The 24,112-nt window shown below is 40.1% G+C and overlaps 1 protein-coding gene across 1 annotated transcript in view; it reads left to right on the plus strand.

Moving 5' to 3' along the window:
* The first annotated feature begins 4,894 nt into the window (after positions 1–4,894).
* TTC29 (tetratricopeptide repeat domain 29) overlaps positions 4,895–24,112 on the plus strand; it is a 249,646-nt gene continuing 230,428 nt past the window's right edge. The window contains 4 exon segments of the mRNA XM_020993977.2: positions 4,895–5,142; positions 6,743–6,788; positions 13,747–13,844; positions 15,187–15,270. Coding sequence (XP_020849636.1) covers positions 13,753–13,844; positions 15,187–15,270 — 176 coding nt within the window. The 5' untranslated portion in view covers positions 4,895–5,142; positions 6,743–6,788; positions 13,747–13,752.

Consider the following 24,112-nt stretch of genomic DNA (forward strand, 5'->3'; position numbering starts at 1 on the left):
AAAATCACCATACTTTCTGACCCAGAAATCCCAATGCTAAGACTATATCTGAATAAGATCAAAGACAGAATAAAGGGCCCAAAATATTCCTACTGGCACTTTTTTTTTGTGGTAGCAAAGAACTGGAAGCAAAGTAGATGCCTATTAATTAGGGAATAATTAAACAAGTTGTGCTAGGTAAATGCGATTAAATAATATTATGCTGTAAGAAAATATGAATAAGAATAACTCAGGGAAATATAAAGACATATGATCAGAGTGAAGTTAAGAAGAATTAGGAAAACAATATTACATAATGTCTATAACAATGTATTCCTTCTGACCACACCTCCCTTAATCTGCCCTCCCCCTCATCCTAGCCCACCTTTTTCTCTTAGCTCCTTCCCCTCCTATTTCCCTTTTGGGTAAGATGGATTCTATAGCCAACTGGAGATTTTATACACACACACGTGTGCACACACACACACACACACACACACACACACAGAGTGAGGTTTAAATGTTGCTCACTCCTTCTCCCCCTCATTTTCCCCTCTACTGTAAAAACTCTTCCTTGTTTGCATCTTTTGAGATAATTTTCCATATTCTTCCATACCTTTCTATCTCCTCCAACAGATTACCTATCATCCCCACATTATTACTTATCTTCAATTTCTCCCTGTCTACTGTCTCCTTCCCTGTCTACAAACATGCCCCTGCCTTCCCCCATCCTCAAAAAAATGCTCACTAACACCTTCTATTTCTTCTGCCCTTTGTGGCTAATCTCCTAGAGAAGATCATCTATGATGGATGCCACCACTTCCTCTCCTCTTGCTCTCTTCTTAGCCCCTTACAATCTGGCTTCTGGCTTCATCATTCCATTGCTATTGCTCTCCAGTTACCAGTGATCTCTTAATTGCCCAATCCAATGACCCCTTCTCAATCCTCATTCTTCATGACCTCTCTGCAGCCTTTGACCCTGTTGATCCCTCTCTTCTCCCTACTAGTGTCTTCTCTTAGGTTTTCAGGACGTTGCCCTCTCCTGGTTTCCCTCCTACCTATCTGACTCCTCCTTCTCAGTCTCCTTGTTGGATCCTAATCCAGATCATGCCCTCAAACCACAGACATCCCACGAGATTCTGTCCTGAGCCCTCTTCTCTCTCTATACTACATCGTTTGGTAGTTTCATCAGCTCTCAGAGATTTAATTATCATCTCTGCTGATCCTCTCTACTTACCTCTATTCTCTCATCTCCAACTGAAAGTGCAATAGACACCTCAAATTTGACATGTCTAAAATTTAACTTATCTTTCCTTCTAAACTCTCCCTGCCTCCTACCTTCCCTATTACTTTAGAAGGCAACACCATAGTCTCAGTCCCATAGTCTTACAACCTAGGTATCATCTTCAACGCTTCATTATCTCTTCCCCCCAACATACAATCCAGTGCCAAGGCTTTTTGATTTCACATTTATAACATCTCTCAAATACACCTCAGATTCTCAAATTCTCTCCTATGATAGTCACCACTTTGGTTTGGGTCATTTTCACTTCATGCCTGGATTATTACAATAGCCTGCATGTGAATCTGCCTGCTTCAAGACTCTCCCCCACTTTCATCCATCATCCATTCAGCCACCAAAAGTGTAGGTTCAAATATGTCACCCCCACCTACTTAATAAACTACAGTGGTTCCCTATCACATCCAGGATCAAATACAAAATTCTCTGCTTGGTATTCAAATCCCTTCATAAACTTGCCCTACCCTCTACCCTTCCAGTCCCCTATACTTACTCTCCAACATATATGCTTCAGTCCAGTCACATTGACCTCCAGGCCACCCCATGAATGAGATCCTCCATCCCTCAGCTCAGAGCATATTTTCTGACTGTCCCCCATACCTAGAATGTTCTCCCTCTTCTTCCCTCCTCTCCATCTCCTGGCTTCCTTCAAATCCCAACTTAAACTCCATCTTCTACAGGAAGCCTTTCCATATAGTTTATATGTGTTTGTATATATTTACATTTGTTTGCTTATTGTCTCCCCCATTAGTTGTGGGCAGGGACTGTCTTTTGCCTTTTTGTATCCCTGGAACTTAACACAGTATGTGGTACACAGCAGTGCTTAATAAATGCTTATTGACTAACTGACTGAATGACAGAACTCAGTGCTCTATACCATGTTGCCTTTCTCTGAAAACATGATTAAGAAAGCAGATTAAGAATTTTTTTTAGATTCTCTAGGGATAATAAGAAATATTATAACTGCAGCCTAAAATCCTTTCTAGTCTTTCCCTTTAGGTACATGGGAAGAAGAAAAGCTGATGTTTTCCTCTGAAATGGAATAAAAGTGACCACCAAATTTTTAACTCTTTTTTAGATAAGGCCATTGTCTCTTCACCCATCTGAAGTGATTTGGCTTTTACCTTCTGAAGAGTAGTGTCCTCCTTTACAGTCATAGATAAGACATTAATTAGAGGAAGGAACTCTTCCATCCTTAAGGGGAGTAAGGTAACTTCTGGAATATTAACTCCAAACTATGTATTAAAATATTATGATCTTTTCTTTGTTCAAAGTTCCTATAAATATTATCTCAAATCATCTTGGGTCAGAGAATCATAGCAGAGACCATAGGGGACATTATGTTATGTTAAATAAAATTGTTTCTAGCAGACAAGTCTGAACCATATGTGACAGTTTTAGTTATATTTTGTCTTCATCACCATGTTAGTATACCATCATCACCATAAGCTTACCAACATCTTCTCCAGAATCTTCTCCAGTAAGTGCTATGTGACCTTTCTGATAAAGTTCTCTTCTGATGACTCATTGTCCTCATAGAGGTAATTTTGGGTTCTTGAAGATGAAAAGGTGCTGACAACTCGTATCAGTTTTCTATCTATAAAATGGGGATGGTAATATCTACTTCTCAGGTGGTTTTGAGACTCAAATTAGATAATGTCTACAAAGGACCTTGCAAACTTTAAAAGCACTATATAAATGTCAGTTACAATTATCAAGTTGGAGATAAAAAAGCCACATGTATGGCAACAGATCTTGTATGCCTGTTATCTGGAGGCACAGTAGATGATGCAGTGGATACAGTGTTGGGCCTAGAATTAAGAAGACCCTCCCTAGTTCAAATTAGGTCTCAGACAATGACTAGCTAGCTGTGTGACGTGGTTAAGCCATTTAACCTGTCTCTTTCAGTTTCCTCAGTTGTAAAGTGGGGATGATAGTAGTACCTACATCCATTAAGGCACAGAGGAAACAATGACCCCGTACAGGTAGAAGAAAAATTTATACTGATGAAAGTTCAGAAAAAAAAAAGTCTTAAGGAGAAAAACTGAATTTGCAGTACAAAGTTTTGTTATTGTTATGGAGTCATTTCAAAGCTTTCCGTGTTCCCATTTGTGGTTTCTTTGCAAAGGCACTGGGGTGGTTTGCCATGTCCTTTTCTAGCTCATTTTACAGATGAGGAACTGAGGCAAACATCAGGGTCACAGAGCTAGTAAGCGTCTGAGGCCCTATTTGAACTCAGGTTCTCCTGACTTCAGGGCCAGCTCTCTATCCACTATGCCACCCTAACTGCTCTATGGTACAAAGTAGATAGAACAAATTCAGAAAAAATTTATCGAGCTTTCAACATCATAGAATTCAGAGTTGATGTCACAGGAAATAGATAGGAAGTGAAAGATCAGAGTTAGAAGGAACTCTGATGATCATCTAGGCCATTGATGTCAAACTCAAATAGAAATTCAGGGTGTTAACCCAACCATATCCTTGCAGGCTGCATATTGAGTTAGTTTTAAAATTTAATGTCTATCTTTATTGCATTTTTATTTATTTTGATAAATATTTCCCAATTATATTTTTTTTTTTATTTTTAGGCAATTGGGGTTAAGTGACTTGCCCAGGGTCACACAGCTAGTAAGTGTCAAGTATTTGGTCTGAGGCCGAATTTGAACTCAGGTCCTCCTGACTTCAGGGACGGCGCTCTATCTACTGCACCACCTAACTGCCCCTCCAATTATATTTTAATCTGGTTCAGTTGCACTCCCAAAGTGTTGTCCCCCGAGCTGGTGGTGTGTTTGATGCCTCTCATTCTCTCATTTTACAGATGAAGAAACTGAAGGCCGGGGAGGTCGAGTGATTTGGCCCACATTTACACAGGGAACAGGTGCAATTCTATCCCAGTTCCTTAACTTCAAATATAGCACTCTTCCCTCTTACCATGCTGCTGATTCATGTGCCATCCTAAGCAGAGCAGGACCCACTAACAAAGGTTAGTAAGATAAGGTCCCCGCTCTTAAGGAGTGTCCTGTTGATTTGGGGAAGACAAGCTTGCATATATGAAACAATGGGAGAATTGGGTAAGATGCAGGGTGGGGGGGAAGGGGGGGGGACCTGCCTTGGCTTGTATGATACTGAAAGTAATCACTATACGATTTCAGGAAGTCAAAGATTACACCAGTCCGGGAAATTTTCCTGGAGAAGGTGAAAAGAGCCTGGTATGTAAAGATAGATAGGCAGATGCTGGAAAGCGGGAGAGAAGGGGGAAGTAACACAGGTGGTGATCAGCACGGCATCCTATGCAGCAAGGTGAGCACCTGTTGAGTGGTGAAATAGGGTTCTCTGTTCTCAAAGGAACCCAGCTCTCCTCCTGAATGCTTCTATGGTCTTGGGAAAGTCACTTGAATTCTTCAGGCTTCGGTTTTCCCATCTATAAAATGAGGTTTCTGGATCTTTAAGGACCCTACCAGTTCTTATCCTTCATCTCTTACCTGTGATCCTGGGATTCTAGGCTCTAGCGGGTGTCACCTTCCCCTAAGACCCGCCCTTTCTTAGGCCCCGCCCCCGATCGGAAGATATCTGTCGGGAAGCCCCGCCCACGCCTCTGCGGTTTCCCTGGTGACCGCGCTTGGCGTCCCCCCTCCCTTCCTGCACCCTTTCATCCTCAGGGCATCCCTCGGCCTGGGGCCGGCGAGAGGCGAGGGTCGCGGTGACCTGGGCTGCTGAAGAGGCTGGAGGAGAGGGCAGCAGCAGGGTCCCGGGGCTGTCGCCGCCGCTCCAGGAGGAGGAGGAGGTGGAGGAGGAGGAGGAGGAGAAGGAGGGAAGAAAGAAAAACATTGGCTTCTTCTTTCCCGCCAGACAGCCCGGCTGAGGTTTGTGGACAGGGAGTGGGGATACCTGGGTGGAGGCGGGAGAGAGAGCCACCTAGCCCCCTCACACACCCCCTCCATTCATCCGTCTCGGACCCCTGTCTGGCCCAGGGAGGGGGCGCGGGAGGGAGGACCCCGCGGGGAGAGGAGCAGTTGGGCTGAGCCAAGGACAGGGACTTGGTCCCCACCCCACTTTTTGAGGGTGCAGGCTGGGTGGGGTTGGGAAGGGCATTTATTTTATCACCAGCCCAGAGTCCTTCAGCCTGCCCTCCCCCACCCCCCACCCCCAGCCTGGCTAGCTCTGGAAATCCCCCTAGCTGAGCTGAGTAGCAGAGCTTTCCACAGGCTAAATTAGCAGAACCAGACCCCCTCCCCACCCCCACACCACATACCCAGTGAGCACTCTCAGTTAATAATGGTGGTGATGATGATGACGATGACAGCAATACAATTAATCCAGACTTGAAAGTCAGTGGAGAGGGAAAGAAGAAAACTGAGAATCCTAGTTGTACGTGTGTATGTATGTATGTATGTATGTATGTATATACACACATGCATACTTATACCAGCTATCTATCTATATGGATATAAACATAGGTACATATATTCACAAATATGTGTGTATGTATTATATTCCCACACACATATGTAATCCGCATATAGGTATATAGATATATACACATATATGTGTATTTATATAATATTTCATATATCCCACATATGTCTATTCTACACACAGATAAATATATATAGATATATGCACACATATATGTGTATTATGTTTATATTGCATATATATTTCCACATACATATCTATTCCACACGTAGATATAGATAATTCCATTTTTAATAGCTCCAAATGTTAGTTTTCCTTACCTCAAGCCTAAATATGCTTCTTTTATTCTTGCTTCTATTCTCTCTCTCCTGCCAAACAGAAGACAGACAGACAGACAGATAGATAATATATCTAAGTATAGATCCATATATAGATACAGATACTAGATATTTATCATCCATCCATCCATCCATCCATCTATCTATCTATCTATCTATCTATCTATCTATCTATCTATCTATCTTAACCATAGTGTTGAATCCTTAGCTGAGTCAGGCTTGCTTGTTGGTTCCTACCTGAAATACCCATAATTTGTAGAAAACTGGGAAGTCAAGGGTCCTAAATAGCAAGCTCCAAAGCTCAGGTAGGCCTTAATCAAAAAAAGCCATAGACACAGTGCAAAATGTGGGAGAAGTTTATGTTTGTTTTATTTTTTGGTGGGGGAGAGGTGATTCACTGAATTAAGGATATGGTCCTATAGTAGCTTTCACTTTTTAAAAAATACACAAGAAATTTTAGGTCTTACTGCACATATAAAAATGTATATGTTCTAAAAGCTGACCTTATCCCTCTTTTTTTTTTTTGGTGAAGCAATTGGGGTTAAGTGACTTACCCAGAGTCACACAGCTAGTGAGTGTTATGTGTCTGAGGCCAGACTGGAACTCAGGTCCTCCGGATTCCAGGGCCAGTGCTCTATCCACTGCACCACCTAGCTGCCCCCCCTTCTTCTTTCTTTCATTATTACTGTTTGCTTTCTTGATTTTGCAGTTGGAAGTCCATGAGACCTGAGATACATCTGGCCTAACCTTATAATGTAAGTTAAGTTGGGCTTCCTAAGTTCTTTCCATATTTATTATCATACACACACACACACACACATATATATATATACATATACATATATATGTGTGTATATATGTGTGTGTGTGTATATATATATATACATGTATATATATATATATACATTTAATGTAATCAAAAAATGTTCGTTGACAGGATTGCATACCCATCAGAAAGTACTCAAATAATTCAAAATTATGAAAAGGATGTAACTGTTTCAGTGACTACTATTATTCCCTAATTCTGGCAAAATGGACCTTTCTGACTTTTTAAGAAAAAATCTGAATATATTTCATTTACTCTTAGTTAAAGTAACATTGCCATTACATCTTTCCTTATAGATGTTCATGGTAACTTGTGACATTGGTGTGAAAATTTAAGTGAATGTGTATTGGTGGGATAATTAAGTTATCCTGTGTTGCGGACACACACTTAGATTTCTCTTGAATCCACTTTGATTTTATTCAGTTGTTGTTTTTCAGTTATGCCCGACTCTTTGTGACCCCATTTAGGGTTTTCTTGACAAGGATACTGAAGTGGTTTGCCATTTCCTTCTCTAGCTCATTTTACAGATGAGGAAACTGAGGCAAACAGGGTTAAGTAGCTTGCCCTGCATCATACAGCTATTAAGTATCTGAGGCCATATTTGAACTCAGGAAGAGAGATCTTCTTGACTCCAGGCCCGGCGCTCTATCCACTGCACCATCTAGCTACCCAGTCCACTAGCAGCTGAATAATTCATTCATCATTCAACTAATGTTTATAGAGCACCTAGGATGTATCAGGAGTTTATACACTATTTAATACTTTGCAGTAACATTCTTAAAGCTTTTAAAGAGTTAGTGTTAGGCAGTAGTGTCCATCTGATGTCTCTGAACAGAGAAGCAGTCAGAACTATTCAAGCATCCTCCTAAAGTGCTAGATCCTCCCTCCCCACCCCAGCCACACCCCTCGACCATGGTTCAGGATGAAGATGGGCAGGAGGGATCCCCTTTGAAGAATTTTACTGGGGGGCCGAAATTTAAACTTACACCCCAGGAAGCATTCAGTCTTACCCAGCACTCTCAAACCTTTCATCCTGTACTTTTGCATTCTCATTTGTCTGTGCTAGTGGTGGCGGTGGTGGGGGGGAGTCAACTACTAGAGACAGTAACTGCGATACACAGTCAACCAGGAGATCAAAGGCCCCACCAAATTTCTTCTGAATACCAACAATGGAAAGGCTTTAGGCAACTCTTTGATCTTTGGCTCAGCAGGCCCTTCGAACCATATGTAGCACCTCCCATAAGCTAGCACCCTGGGTCGATGCCCCCTCTCTGCCTTCTACTCAGAATGTTCCCAGTACTTCTCAAAGACACTAAGCCTGAAACTTCTGGTATGATGCTTCTTTCTGTGCCCTCTATAGCTGGCAACTGGAGAAGATCCCCATCAACTCCCTTCTCTCTCGTTTTTTTCCTTTCTTCAGTCCCTTCCCTCCTCCCCGGGCCTCTTTCCATTTAGGATTCAGGAGTAGAATTCGTAACCAGGACATCTGTGACTGCAGTATAGGTGACCAGAGGCCTATGTCATAATCACAGAATCCCACTGGACTCGATCTTTGATGTTGCCTCTAGCTCTGAGTTATCTGGAGGGTTTGGGAGTATAGCCTGACCAAGCCAGGCTCGGGGAGAGTAACTCAGTTCAACGTAAAAAAAAAAAAAAAGGAGGCTTTCTAAACTCCGTCAATGTCAAGCTTACAGTAGTGAAACCTCATTCCACCTCATTCCAGGCAAGATAAACAACAATGGTAACTGTTTCTATCACTAATACTCAGAATGGGTGTTAACTTTCCCACAATTCCGGTCTCCTAAAGTGTAATACAAGTATGTGTCACTTTAATTAAGCATGGAAGAATCACAGAGGGGGCTTGGAAGCCATCTAGTTCAGTTCCACCAATTCCCAAGGATGGATCCCCTCTCCAACCCTGATATGAATGTCTGTAAATTAGATGCACTATATGATTTACCCACATGTCTGGTGAGTGGTTAGCCAGTGATGTGAAAGCCACTGCCTCCTGAGGCAGCTCATTCTACCTCTGAATAGCGCCAATTGTTGGAGAGTTTTTTCTTACCTTAAACCAAAATTGGCCTCTTTTCAACTTCTATTCTCTCTCTTGCCAAACAGAATAAGTCTATTCCCTCTTCCGTATGACAGTCTTTCACATTCTTAAAAATAACTGTCTATCACTCCCCACCTCCTAAGTCCTTTTCTCCATACTGAATATCACCAATCCTTTGAAGGATCATTTTATGCCCTAATCCCAAAGCCATTCACCAATTAAATTGTCCTCCTTGGGATGCTTTTCAGCTAATCAATTTCCTTCCTAAAATGGAGTACCCAAATTACTAACTCAGACAGCATTTACGTGTACTGAAATCTGTTCTGCCGCCTATCTTGGTATGAAGGTGACTCATTTATTAACCACCATGCCAGCTGAATGTACCAACAATGGGGGACAGCATTAAGCAAAGGCATGAAAATTGATTGTACTTGTAATGCAGCTGAGGACCAGCCTGTCTACATGTAGAGAGGTTCATCACAAGTATGTTGACCACAAGATGACCACAGCAACCCATGAAACTGTCGATTAAGGCATGGAGGGCTTACAAAATCTGAGTCTGGAGAGGAAAGTAACACACTGGAAAATCTTTGCTACATAGATTAGCTCTGGATTCGATTTCTTTTTCCTGTTTTGCACTCACTTAAAATATCTCAACTTTTTTCATTTGAAAATTCAGTTTTTACCACCCCCCATTCAAAGTTTATGCCTTCAGGCTTGCCAGCAGGGCTTACGATACTTACATTAAACTAAATTTAAGAGTAAAGGTGCTCCCGCTGCTAATGTTCTCAGATCAGAGGAAAGCAAAATGAAGGAACTGGCAGCTGAAACTTTAATAGTAGGAAACGTTGACTGAGAACTTGAAAAAAAATTTCCAGTTCATGTGGATGACAAAGAAGTCTTGTTCATTTCTATGTACCGTACTTTGAAATGACAAACTTGACTTTGTTGGGTAATTATCTTTTGGAGTGGATTTTTTTCTGTCCCATGTTAAAAAAAAGTATGCATTTTATATTGAACATAGATAAGCACATTTTATGGGGTAGGCACATTTTATGGGATCAATATTAATGCTTCCCAGTCCTGTGATGACAGGAGGCCTAGCTACTATGACTCCAAGTCACCACAGAAACTAATTAGGCCCTTCTATTATTTGGGGAAATTCCTGACTCCACTTCTGGCCCTTTTCCTTTTGGAAACTCTCTCCCCAAATCCCAAATTCCTAAATTCTGCTCTGACCACAAGCATTTATCCGTCTATCCCATCCGCCTCTCCCATTCCCTTACAAACTCTCATCATGACCTTCAGTCACTCACTCATCCCTGTGGTCCAGGTCTATCTCCTGCATTTTAATTTCCCCCAAAGCTAATACAGTTAGCATCCTAGGATTACAAATTTAGAACTGGAAGAGATGTTAAAGACCATTTGGTCTACCACAACCTCCCTCATTTTTCAAATAAGGAAACTGAGGAGGGGCAACTAGATGGTGCAGGGGATAGAGCGCTGGCTCTGGAGTCAGGAGGACCTGAGTTCAAATGGCACTTACTAGCTGTGTGACACTGGGCAAGTCACTTAACCCTGATCACTTTCTCCCCGCCAAAGAAAAATAAGGAAACCGAGGCTCAGAGACTTTAAGTGACTTGCCCAGGTCACACAGGTCAGGTAGTAGGTGACTGAGACAGAATTTAAACTCAGATCCTCTGCTTCCGAATCCAGTCCTCTTACTGTTATACCAAAGTGGTCAGCCAGTCCAAAGACTAAGAAAGATTCTCCCTAAAATTCTTCACCTCCCTGACCTTCTGTCCTTCACCTCTGTGCCTTTTGCTTCCTGCTTCCTTCAGGATCTAGTTGATGAATTATCTTTTTGTCCATGATAACTCTTCTGTTGGTCCCATTATATTCTCTCCTTCCCATTTACTTAGGTCTCCCCAATCTTACAATGAGACTTTCCCTAATTCCTTCTACCCATGAAGCTACTATTACATCTTCCATCTTCTTTGCATCACCAAATTTCTTGGAAAAAAGTAATTTATACCCATTACCACCACTTCTTCATTAACACAACACTTCAGCTCTGGCTGAAGCTATTAAGCTATATAGAAACTGCTCTTGGAAAGATCACAATGATGGTGATGATGATGATGATGGTGGTGGTGGTGGTAGTATTAATGATGACGGTGATGGTGGTGGTGGTGGTGGTGATGATGATGATGATGATGATAATGATGATGGTGGTGGTGATGGTGATGATGATGATGGCTAGCATTTATATAGTGGTATGTGCCAGACAGTGTGCTCAGTAAGCACTTTACAAATACTATCTCATTTGATCCTCACAACAACACTGGGAGGTAGGGACTGTTATTATCCCCATTTTACAGATGAGGAAACTGAGACAGAGATTAAGTGACTTACTCAGAGTCACACAGCTAGTAAGTATCTGAGACTGGATTTGAATTTAGGTCTTCCTGATTCCATACTCAGCACTTTGATCCACTATACCACCTAGCTGCCCCAACTGCCCTTTCTCAGTCTTCATCTCCAGGGACTTCTCTCTTGTAACAGGCACTGTTGACCACTCCATAGTTGAAATGTACCCCCTTCTCACCACCTTTTAAAATCCCTACTTTCCTTCAAACCTCAGCTCAACCACCAGGAAACCTTTCCTGAACCTCTTAACTAGTAATGCTTTCTCCCCAAAAAAGTAAGTAACATATTTTGTGTGTATTTTACATATATTTTGTATCCCTTATATGTTATCTCCTCTATACATGTTATCTCTCCCTATAGAAAGTGAACTTGTTGAGGGCAGAGATTGTTTTACTTTTGTCTGAGTCCCCAGAACCCAGAACAGTGGGTGGTACATAATTGGTTCTTAAAAAATGCTTTTCAGTTTATTGTTGATTAGAGTTTGATACTTTCTCCTCAAGTACCAATGCTCTTAGCACAATGCCTGACCCCTAGCAGGCATTATACAAATGCTTATTCCCTTCCCCTACTCCACTCACCTAGTAGTTAGCACTGTGGTTGTAGAAGCAGTCAGCATGATGGCTGAGCTCCTATGGTCAGTCAGCACAGTGTTGGATGAAAGCAGAGGAACCCCTTTAGACATGCTACTGACATACCAGTTTGCAGGGATGACATTGCCATGGGGTCTTTAAGGAAGACAAAGAGTTGGGCAAGGCTGGCCAAATTTGGTCCCCTTAAGTTTGGATTGTTTACAGAGTATGTATGACTTAGATGAGATTCTGTAACCTTGGGTAGGACGTCATTGAATTCACAGAGCAGACCTTTTCCCTAATATGGGTTTGTCTTTTTTTCTTGCTGCTGTAATTGTCAAGGAAGCAACTGGGGAAGAGTAGACAGAGCCATACATAGACCCCCTCGATATCTTGTGCTTGGCAATGCTTGGTATAACCCTCCAAGAAGCAAAGGAGGGTGGGGTGGGTGCTATGCTCTAATAAAGATTGGAACTGAGGAAAAGGCCTTTCAGAAACCGCTTCAGCTATATTTCTGATCTGGCACTTTTTTCTGAAAGTACCGTATCACTCTAAGGCAGAAATTCTTGGGGTGTGTGTATGTGTGTGTAATGGAATCACTTTGGCAATCCAGTGAACCTTAGAGACTCACATCTCAGAATAATGTGTTAAAAACCCATAAAATACAACATATAAGATGACAAAGGTAACTAATTATATTGAAATATAGTGATCAAACATATTTTTAAAAAATTTCATGGATCCTTGCCCTAAGAGGAGATTTTAGAGTCCACACTTAATACCTTTGTTTCTGAAGCACCATCTTCTCTGGTTTCTCCTTACATATCTGACTTCTATTTCCTCCTTTTTCTAATCTCTTAGGATGGAAGTTGCCTTAGATTCTGCCCTTGGCCTTCTCATCTGTCTTTAATCTCTTCTATTCCCACAACGATCACATCTAGAATTATGGCTCCCAACACCTGCATCTCTAAACCAAAAAATAATCATGTGGAATAGATATCCACATTTTTTATCTTTCTCTTCAAAAGTCTTCAAAAATCACTGCCCTCCCCACCCCCTACCCCTGTTTCCAGTAGCTTCCTCAGTATCTTCACCATTACAAGAGTAACTGCTAGCATATTGTGTTTTGCGGTTCATAAAAAGCTTACAATATTAACTCATTTGATCCTCACAGCAGCCCTGGGAGGTGAGTGAGATTATGATGCCCATTTTACAGATGAGGAAACTGAGGCAAATAGACCCTTGCCTAGGACCACACAGCTAGTCATTGCCTGAAGCTGGATTGGAATTTAGGTCTTCTGACTCTAGTACACTCTCCCTTGCTCTATATCACTGCCTCTATCTCAAACTCAACCATTCTAAAACAGTTTATTTTCCCCTGTTGTTGTTGTTCAGTCATGTCTGACTCTTCATGACCCCATTTGGGGTTTTCTTGGCAAAGATACTGGAGCGGTTTGCCATTTCCTTCTCCAGCTCATTTTGCAGATGAGGAAACCGAGGCAAGTGAAGTGACTTGCCCAGTGTCACCCAGCTAGTAAGTGTATCTGAGGCCAGATTTGAACTCAGGAAGATGAGTACTCTACCCACTGTTCCACCTAGGTCCCTAGACTACGTCATACTGCATATGCAAATCATTCATCAAGTGGCCAAAAGCAAGAAATGGAAAGAAGTAAGGAAAGTAAGCAAGCCCAAATGCTCCCTGAGTTGGATAAGTGAGTGTCTGCACATGAATGCTTCCAGTACCAGCTGCTATAACAGGATGTGGATCTCTGATAAGATTTCAACCCTTTGAAACTCGTCATGAAATAAATCCTGTTTCTGTTCTTTTCTCTTAGTCCACAATGACGACTTTGCCACCTGTGCAGATAGACTACTCAAAGCTCGCCCTCTTAACAAGAAAGAGGGCAACGTGTTCCCCAGCAGGCCTCACAAAGTAAGTGCCTTTGATTCTGGTGTTTTGGGCTTTTTTTGTTTCGTTTTGTTTTTTAATTTCTATGACCTTTTGTCTTGTTACACTTCCAATGGGCATAGAGGAAAGGTAGTCGGGGAATAGGAATAAGAGGAAAATTATGGAGTAAAGTTAGTTCCAAGAGGTTATGATATACTGACGTTGTTCATCAATTTCGTGGATCAAGTATATCCTTGAATGTGTCCTAATGTACCATTAGGTATTTAACATACCTAAAATCAGGTACCATTTGGTACCTAATGTACCAAATAGGAGTACCCATTTACTCCTATGCTGGGCATAGTTAAGTTAGGGGATCTTTGCTTGTTTCTGTCTCAAAAAAAAGAGGCCAGTATTTGCCACTCACAGTGGATTGGGTCTGAGTTAAGATCAGAAATAATGGCTCTGGTGTCATTGATGACCAGTTATAGTCTGAGTAAGAAGACTATGACAGAGATACTCAGAGAATATTAGAATTCAAAGGGATCTTCTCAGAGATCATCTATCACCACACCTACAGCATGACTCTCATCTGTAATATCTCTGTCCTGTGGTGATCTAGGTTCTGCTTGAAGACCTTCAATGACAGAGAACTCTCTCCTTCCAAAGACAGCCAATACCTTTTTGGGTAGTGCTAATCATTTGGAAGTTTCTCCGTATTATCTCAAAGTTGCCTCCTTTGTAACTTTCACTCATTACTCTAAGTTCTGTCCTTTGGATATAAATAGAACAACATTGCATCCTCTTTTAGATATGTTCTAGTTAAAAAAAAATTGATTTTTTTTAAATTTAAAAATAGAAATCACAGCTCTGAAACAAACAAACAAACCCTGAAAATAAATATGTGAAGTGATACCCATAGATGAGAAAGTAAACTGAGTCCCTACTGCTAACAATTTTTTTGCGTTTAAAGGCCTCTTAGTGATTATATTATAAAATATAGTATATTATATGTAATATATACATAATATGCAAGATATGTTAAGAAATTATTATAAGTTACATTATTAAAGCTTCAAAGTTTAAAACTGAAGTAAAAAAAAGACTTTATGAATATCCTGTCCTTGAGTACCATATTGATTTAGATTCTGGATCAACAATTTTTCCCACCTCGAAAATTTTTAGTCCTATGTAATAAAGACTTGAATACAGCTATTTATCCAAAAGGTTTAACTCAATTTGCTCAATTCTTTGTGCAACACTGCTCATCCCCAGTAGACCCATCGATGAGTGGTTCTCCTCCAGTATTTCTCCTCCTCTAGTTTCCATCTTTCTACTTGGCACTTCTGTTCTCTTTTAATTTTTTTTCCCTGTCATTTAAATTTAGGGCTCAATTGTTGAAAATTAAAGGTGAGACTGATACGTATCTGGAATTGAAATGGAAAGGGCTGACAAAAGAAGAAGCAGCTGGGTAAGTGTACCCTTCGCCTATAAAGTTTGTTTCTTTTGTCTTGATTCTGTGTTGAAATTTCCAGTTCCCCTGTTCAGTATACCTTTTTTCATTGGAACATGGCATTTAAAAATTAAACGTCCATTAAATAATGATGAATCATTTCTACTGATCTTACATATATCAAAGTCCTTTAATTTCATGGCTTTCATAATTCTCATATTTACCAAGGTATTATGATATCACATTTGCAATATTATAGTTAAGGTTTTGTCATTAATTGCCTCTTAACCTTCTTTTTAAGGTGTTTTTACAGTCATGAAGAAAAAAACTTGTATTAGGAGAGCTTATTAGATCCATATTTTTTTCCCTAATACTTTTATCTTAGCCTCTATTAATGTACCTCTTTACTTCCAAATACCGACTTAAAAGACTAAGAGGATTGGAGAATGTATAATGATACAGCTGACATTTATATAATTTTTTTAAAGGTTTACAAAGCCTTTATGAACATTATTTCATTTGGTCCTTACAATAGTGCTGTAAGATAGGCACCAGAGGTAACATTATCCCCATTTACCAGATGAAGAAACTAATGATTTTACATGGGGTAGATTTTAATGTGTTTAGATTTTTAAACTGTGAAAATACACGCTTAATTTTTTGGGATGCCTGATCTGTGGATTTGATTAATTTTTTTAAATCCTTGTTAGACAGGGAGAAACTGACAAAGACCTAGAACAGCATTTAAATAAGCATCGTTGTTTTTTACCTGTAGAATAAATGGTTTTGTTGGAGTCTGTTATGATATTGCTAAGTATTAGTTCTTTTTTTTTTTTTTGCTTTTAGGCAATTGGGGTTAAGTGACTTGCCCAGGGTCACACAGCTAGTAAGTGTCAAGTGTTTGGTCTGAGGCTGTATTTGAGCTCAGGTCCTCCTGACTTCAGGGCGGGTGCTCTATCCACTGCTCCACCTAGCTGCCGCAGTTAGTTCTTAAATGAAGACTTTTTTAGCATCTCAGAATCAGAGAATGGAATTGGAAGGAGCTCTCTCCTCAGAAACTGAGACCTAGAGAAAAAATGTGACTCTCTTTCATGTGGCTTATTGATAAAATAGTTTAATTTAATTTTGATAGAATCTGTGAAGTTCTTAAAAATTGCATTGAAATTGTATAATTGAAATAAGGAAATGTACCACTAGTGAAGTAATGAGTTCATTTCAGTTAGGAGTATTTTGATACAAAGGAGGCAATGCTTTAGTCATTTTTATAATGTAATAAACATTTTGTACTAATTTCTGATGTTTCCCAAGTATCAGGTCTACTGATCATTAGTGTATCTAGAACCTTTTTTTGGAAAACATGCTTACTGATGCTTTAATGAAGTAAAATTAGTGGGGTTAACATTTTTTGAAAGAATTTGATCCTAAATTAATTTAGGAGACTTCATAACAAGCTAGCTATACAATACTGGGTAAACTTAAAAGCTGAAATGATCCTCTAAAGCCTTGATTAAACATGCTCACTGTTAAGAACAAGTTGGGAAGGGAGGTAGCAGTAGGATGGAGGGAAGGGAGGAGGAAGAAGGAAACAGTGGAGGGATGGTGGCCTGAAAGAGACCTTTTATAACAAGGTGAAAAGAAGGGGGAGAGTATGAAGCTGAACTAGTGACCACTTGCTTTCGTGATTCATTTGAGCTTCACACAATACAAATGTGTGGTTTTAAATAAATTTGCATAAATAATTAATAAATTTGCATGCATAAAATATGTGTCGTTCTTTGCCAGCACACATACCTGTGTGTGCTGGCTGAAAATAAATACTGAATATTTAACTGCGTCAATATGCATGCAACATATGGGAGGATTACAAATACAAGTCCTTCTTACATGGTTTTAAAACATTTTCTGACTGATGAAATTTTAAATTAACTTTTATAAAGTAACTGTGCAATTCAATATTTCTGTGTTTCTTATGCTGTGTACTAAGGGGGATTTGGGATGAATACAATTTTCATTCTAACTTCATGTCCTTGTCACTAACAAGTGGCAGAGAAAATTCATGTTTAATACATTATGATGCTGTAGCTATTTTTAAAGGCAAATGTTATGTGTATGTGGTGCTGGAGTTCTGGTTTAAAGGTAAAGAAAGCAAAATATCTTTAAACAATTTATTTTGGATTTACCTAGTGCTTTAGATTACTTAGCAATGTGTGCAATGAACAGCTGCCCAAACCTTAGCAGAATGGGGTTTGCTGTCATATATGCATGTCCACCATTAGATGCCCCCCCATAAGGGGTAAGGTGGGCATATGCTGATCCTGATGCCTTTGACATCCGAGCTAAAGCCTCACTATGGTTTATTTTCATTGGGTCTGGAAGACTGAATTGAATTGGATTTGGATTCATATAGGAGAATAGAGAGCTGATTTTTCAGAGTCGGAAAAATCTGGGTTCAAGTTATGTCTCTACTATCTTTGGGCTGTGTGACCTGGGTGGGGCAAGGCACTTCTCAAGGTTCCCAGGCAATTTTCAAAGATAATCAATTACAAAGCAGGTCCCATTCTGCATGGCTAGAAGGAGTTTTCTCATTGGGAGTTCCTTATCCCGGTGAAATGATGGGTATAAACTTTTATTGCAACTACTGCCACCACAAAAAAAAAATTAAAGTTTGAAATACAGGATAATCAATCAACCAAGTACTTAAGGAAGAAATTATTTTAGAGAAAGGGAGGCAGACTGAGACCCAGGAATTCTGAATTATCTTGCTCTTCATTTTTGTTCATTTCTTTCATGTGGTAGCTAATAGAAGAAGAGAGACAATAGGAAATAAAAGGCTTTTAGCTAAAATAAAAAGCTGGAGCAGCTTTGTTTATGGAAACCTGAAGAATTGGAGGATTGATGATAAATCTTTAGAACAGAGTTTCAACAAAAAATTAAGAGGTGAATGTAAAAAAGGAAGATGCTCCCATTATAGAAAACTGAATCAGAATGGGAATTGGAGGAAGTGAAGAAAATAAGCATTTATATGTTAGCTACTGCATGCCAGGCACTGTGATTAGTGTTTTACAAATTTTTTTTTCATTTGATCCTCACAACAGCCCTGGGAGTTAGTTGCTATGCATTTTACAGTAAGTGAACTAAAGCAAATATAGGTAAAGTGACTTGCCGAGGGTTACATAGCCAGCAAGTGTCTGAGGAAGGATTTGAACTCAGGTCTTTGTGATTCCAGGCCAGTGTTCTATCTGCTGTGCCATTGTAGTTGCCTCTAAAAGAGACAAAAAAGTAGACATTTCTGTGAAGATCCTGGTATAATGAATAGAAAGTTGGCCTCAGAATCAGGAAAACCTAGGTTCAAATCTTGCTGCTGATATATACTGCTTGTATGAGCCTGGGCAAGTCACTTAACCAACCTCTCACTGGTTTTGAGAGATCACTAAGATGGGAAGTTGAAGAGAAGATGCAAACCTGCTTTGGCAATGGGAGCTCCCTTATCCTGGAGTCTCTATACCAATGAAATCACAGGTCCAGACATGTCATTCATTCGTGTTCATCAAATATGTCCAACATATACAGAATCGTGGTTCATAGGGAGGCTGAGTAGTACAGTGGACAGCGACATGGTGCCATAGTGCATAGAGCACCGCGCTGGAAACCAGGAAGACTCATCTTCCTGAGTTCTAATCTGGCCTCAGACACTTACTAGCTGCATGACTCTGGGGCAAGTTACTTTACCTTGTTTGCCTCAGTTTCCTCATCTGTCAAATGAGCTAAAGAGGGAAATAGCAAACCACTCCAGTATCTTTGCCAAAACAGAAAACCCCGAATGGGGTCATGAAGAGTAGAACACAACTGAAAAATGAACAACAAAAACAGAGAGTAGTACAATGGAAAGATGAGTGACTCTGGAGTCAGACTTGGGTTCATATCCTGCCTCAGATGCTGTGTGACCTCGGGCAAGTTGTTTAGCCTCTCCTTAGCCTCAGTGTCCTCATCTCTAAAATGGGGCTGTAGGGGGTGGCACAGTGCATAGAGAACCAGCCCTGAAGTCAGGAGGACCTGAGTTCAAATCTGGCCTCAGACCAAACACTTGACACTCACTAGCTGTGTGACCCTGGGCAAGTCACTTAACCCCAATTGCCTAAAAAATAAACACATAAATAAAATAAAATGGGGGTATGTATGAATTAGATAGGCTCTGAAATCCTTTCCAGCTCTAAATTCATGATCCTATTATGTTTTATAGGGGATATAAAAATCAGTAAGACATGTATATGCCTGTCCTCAAGTATCAAATGCTAGTTGTAGAAGAATTAATTTTTAAAAATCCTTAATGAGGAAAGATACTTAAATGTGGGCATGCATCCTAGGAGTTTAGTTCCTAAATAGTTTCATTCTTTATAGCATCTTCTGTAAGTATGCTGCAGTACTTGAAGGATATGGGATTCCATCAGTGTGAATGCTCCCTCCACCAAGGTGGAGCATGCCCTCTTTAACTAATTAGATATTCTTGGCAAACTTCAGGGGCCCAAGAATTCATCATCAACCTGAGGCTAAGCTTCTGAGGAGCCTTTGAACTTAGCTGGGTGAGTCCTTCCCTGACCAAGATTCAGTCCTTCACTTGGTGGCCTTGACTTGGCCATGGGTAAGACCTACCAGAGCATAGGCTTGGGCTGACACAGCCTCGGGAACTCAGACTAAACTCTACCCCGTGAGAAAGCATGAGAGTGTGACTTAAGGAAATGATCTTTAAATATGATAGTGATTAATTTTTTTTTAGCTGATTAGCTAGGTGGTGCAGTGGATAAAGGGCCTGGAGTCAGGAAAACTTGATTTCAAATCTGCCTTCAGACACTTACTAGCTGTGTCACCTTGGGGAGGTCACTTAAATTTGTTTGCCTCGGTTTCCTCATCTGTAAAATTAGCTTGAGAACACTATATATCCTTTCCCATTATGAAGTGATTGGCCATGAAGTGGATAGAGCACTGGGCCTAGAGTCAAGAAGACCTGAGTTCAAATCGAGCCTCAGACACTTACAAGCTGTGAAACACTGGGAAAGTCACATATTCTGTCTGCCTCAGTTTCCTCAACTGTAATGGGGATTTTAATAGCACCTATCCCCCAGAATGATTATGAGGATTAAGTGATGCAGTAAGTGCTTAGCACACTGCCTGGGAAGTAGTAGATACTTAATAAATGCTCATCCCCCCAAAATAAAATAAAATGAACTGGGAAAGGAAATGGCAAACCACTCCAGTATCTTTGCTAAGAAAACCCCAAATGGGGAGACAAAGGGTCAGACACAAATGACTGAACAATAGCATTTATAGAAAAAGTAGGAATTCATGGTTTAAAAGTCAGGGTTATGGCGGGGCGGAGCCAAGATGGCGGAGTGAAAGCAGTGACTTGCTTGAGCTCTCCTCCAAACCCCTCCAAATACTCATAAAAAATGGCTCTAAACAAATTCTGAAGCAGCAGAACCCACAAAAAGAGAGAGTGAAACAAATTTCCAGCCCAAGACAACCTGGATGATTGATCAGAAAGGTGTATCGCTGCAGCGTGGGCGCGCAGACTGCAACGAACCTGGAGCAGGCCTCAGAGGACTGAATCACAGGCAGCTGTGGCGGTTTCCAGACTCCTCAATCCACCAATGCCAAAGACAACTTAGAAGGTCAGTGGGAAAAGTCTGTTTCTGTCGGTGCTGAGAGAGGAACGCAGGGTCTCAGCTCCATTCCCCAAGAGCGTGGCTCTGGGGGGGCAGCTGCCTCCTGAGCTTCTGGCCTATAGACTGAGGGGGAATCCAGTTGCTGATCAGAGAGGGATTGCAGGGATCTCTTTGCCAGTGCTGAGGCAGGAATCTCTTGCTTTGCCTGTGTTTGGATCTGGGTCACAGTTCTGGGCAGCGGTCCTGGGGTGAGGAGGAGCACTGGCACGGTGGAGCTTGTAGTGGCTATCGAGAGGAACCCCTCCTCACAGTTACAGGACCGAAAAGAGTACTTGTGGTCACAGGCCAGGAAAGGAGTAAACACCTGACCCAGTATCTCTGAAAACAGCTGTACAAACCCCCAAAGCTTGGGACAGTACATCCTCCACATTGGAAGCAGACTCTTACCTTAACAAAGAGTTTAAAACTCAAGTAATTGGCCGGGATCATGAGCAAGCAGCACAAAAAGAGTCAGACTATATTATCTTACTTTGGTGACAAAGAAGATCAAAATATACAACCAGAAGAAGACAACAAAGTCAAAGCTCCTACATCCAAAGCCTCCAAGAAAAATATGAATCAGTCCCAGGCCTTGGAACAACTCAAAAGGGATTTTGAGGAGCAAGTAAGGGAAATAGAGGGAAAACTGGGAAAAGAAATGAGAGTGATGCAAGAAAATCATGAAAAACAAGTCAATAGCTTGCTAAAGGAGACCCAAAAAAATACTGAAGGAAATAACACCTTAAAAAATAGCCTAACCCAAATGGCAAAAGAGGTCCAAAAAGCCAATGAGGAGAAAAATGCCCTAAAAAGAAAAATTGGCCAAATGGAAAAGGAAGTCCAAAAGATTACTGAAGAAAATATTTTCCTTAAGAATTAGAATAGAGCAATTGGAAGCTAGTGACTTAATGAGAAATCAAGACACTGTAAAAGAAATCCAAAAGAATGAAAAATTAGAAAACAATGTGAAATATCTCATCGGAAAAACAATAGACTTGGAAAATAGGTCCAGGAGAGAGAATTTAAAAATTATTGGACTATCTGAAAGCCATGATCAAAAAAAGAGCCTAGACATCATCTTTCAAGAAATTATCAAGGAAAATTGCCCTGATATATTAGAACCAGAGAACAAAATAGAAATTGAAAGAATCCACTGATCTCCTCCTGAAAGAGATCCTCAAAGGAAAACTCCTAGGAATATTGTAGCCAATTCCAGAGTTCCCAGGTCAAGGAGAAAATATTACAAGCTGCCAGAAAGAAACAATTCAAGTACTGTGGAAACACAATCAGGATAACACAAGATTTAGCAGTTTCTACATTAAAGGACCACAGGGCATGGAATATAATATTCCAGAGGGCAAAGGAGATAGGATTACAACCAAGAATCACCTACCCAGCAAAACTAAGTATAATCCTTCAGGGGGAAAAATGGTCATTCAGTGAAATAGAGGACTTTCAAGTATTCTTGATGAAAAGACCAGAGCTGAATAGAAAATTTGACTTTCAAATACAAGACTCAAGTGGAACATGAGAAAGATGTATATTATTGGACCTGTAATTTGATTGCTAAAGAGAACTCTTATGAAATGCTTTCTACAAATGAAGGTTGTAACTTCTCCGTAACTTAAAATCTTAGATTTTCCTAGAGTACTGAAAGTTTAAATGCCTTGCACAGGGTTATACAACTAGCATGAGCCAGGGGCAGCACTGGAACCTAGATTTCTCTGCCTCTGATGCTGCCTTTCTAACCACTCTATATCACTGCCTCTTAGACATGGAAAGGAAGAAAAAATTGGTTCATTTTTAAAAAGAGATTTATCCTGCTAGCTGTTTTTCTTCTTATTGATATGTGGTGATCTATATATGGGATAATTAGCATTATATTTCTATATAATATTATACCCCTATATTAATTAGCATTATATTTCTACCCTCATAAATGGCTTATGCAACAAAATGTGCTTTAATTTGGTAGTGCCTAATAGTTTAGTTCATAGGAACTATACCTTTTCATCATTTCTAAAGACATTAATGCTCATCTTTCTACCACCTTATAAATAAATACTTTTCTACAAAGAAAAAAAAAGTCAGGGCTATTAAGGAAGGAATTTGTTCTGATTCTTATCATTTTTAGGAAATGTTAAGGGTTATCATGACATATTACCACTATCTGGTGACAGTGTACCTGAAGTACTGTAGTGATGAAGGGAACCTATAAAGAAGTTAGTGCTAAAAGTAGAAAAATAAAAGCAATACGGTGACAGTTTTCTGCCATGCTGCCTCTGTCCAATGCCTTTTCTCCTCTACAGAACTGTTCAAATATAAAAGCTACCAGAGATCACGGGTCCAGACTATATTGTCTATGCAGTGTTCATTAAATATGTCCAATATACACAGAATGAAGGATCCCTCAAACAAGATGTGAGCATGTACCCACATTATGCTTCATCCTGCTGTAGAGCAGTAGCATTTCAGCCTGTTATATTCAATTCTGTTTGTCTTTTTTTCCCAGCATTTACAGTACTATACCAACATAAAAACCATAAATATTGACATTTTGTGACTTTTTTTCAGTAATGTTAAAACTTCATAGAATTCTAGAGTTTGAGAGCATGAATCTTGTCTACAGAGTTCTGAGGAAATGGTCCTGTCTCATGTTGCCTGGCAGACAACTACCTCACTACCTTATGAGGTACCCAATTCTATTTTGGCTCAGCTCTCATCTACCTTAGGTTTAACTGAAATCTTCTCCCTGTGACTTTCACCTCTGCCTTGTATGACCAGACATTATTTTCTCCCTTAAATATGTGGTTTTAAAAACATCCATTCTTACTTAGATTTTTGCTACATGAGCTAAATATTTTTCCTTCTAAAGAATTCACATTTTGCCTTCTGATGATAACTACTGAGAAAGAGGCAATATATTAAAATACCAAAAAAAAAAAAGCTCTTTAAAAGCATATGTCAGCCTTCCTCCTCTCATTAGAAAGGTAGGGATTGTAGATGTAGAATTTTGTAAAAACTGTCAGACGTGGTTACTCTGTTGGTTGACTTTGCTGAAACAATTAGATTTTCTGTTGTTGTAAGGAAGAATATAAACTGGGGGATGGCTAAGAAGAAGTACCACATAAAAACTAAATGAAAGAATAAAATTATTAGAA

This window comes from Phascolarctos cinereus, unplaced genomic scaffold (genome assembly GCF_003287225.1).
Source record: "Phascolarctos cinereus isolate Bilbo 61053 unplaced genomic scaffold, phaCin_HiC Scaffold_9;HRSCAF=440, whole genome shotgun sequence".
In the NCBI taxonomy this organism is placed as follows: Eukaryota; Metazoa; Chordata; class Mammalia; order Diprotodontia; family Phascolarctidae; genus Phascolarctos; species Phascolarctos cinereus.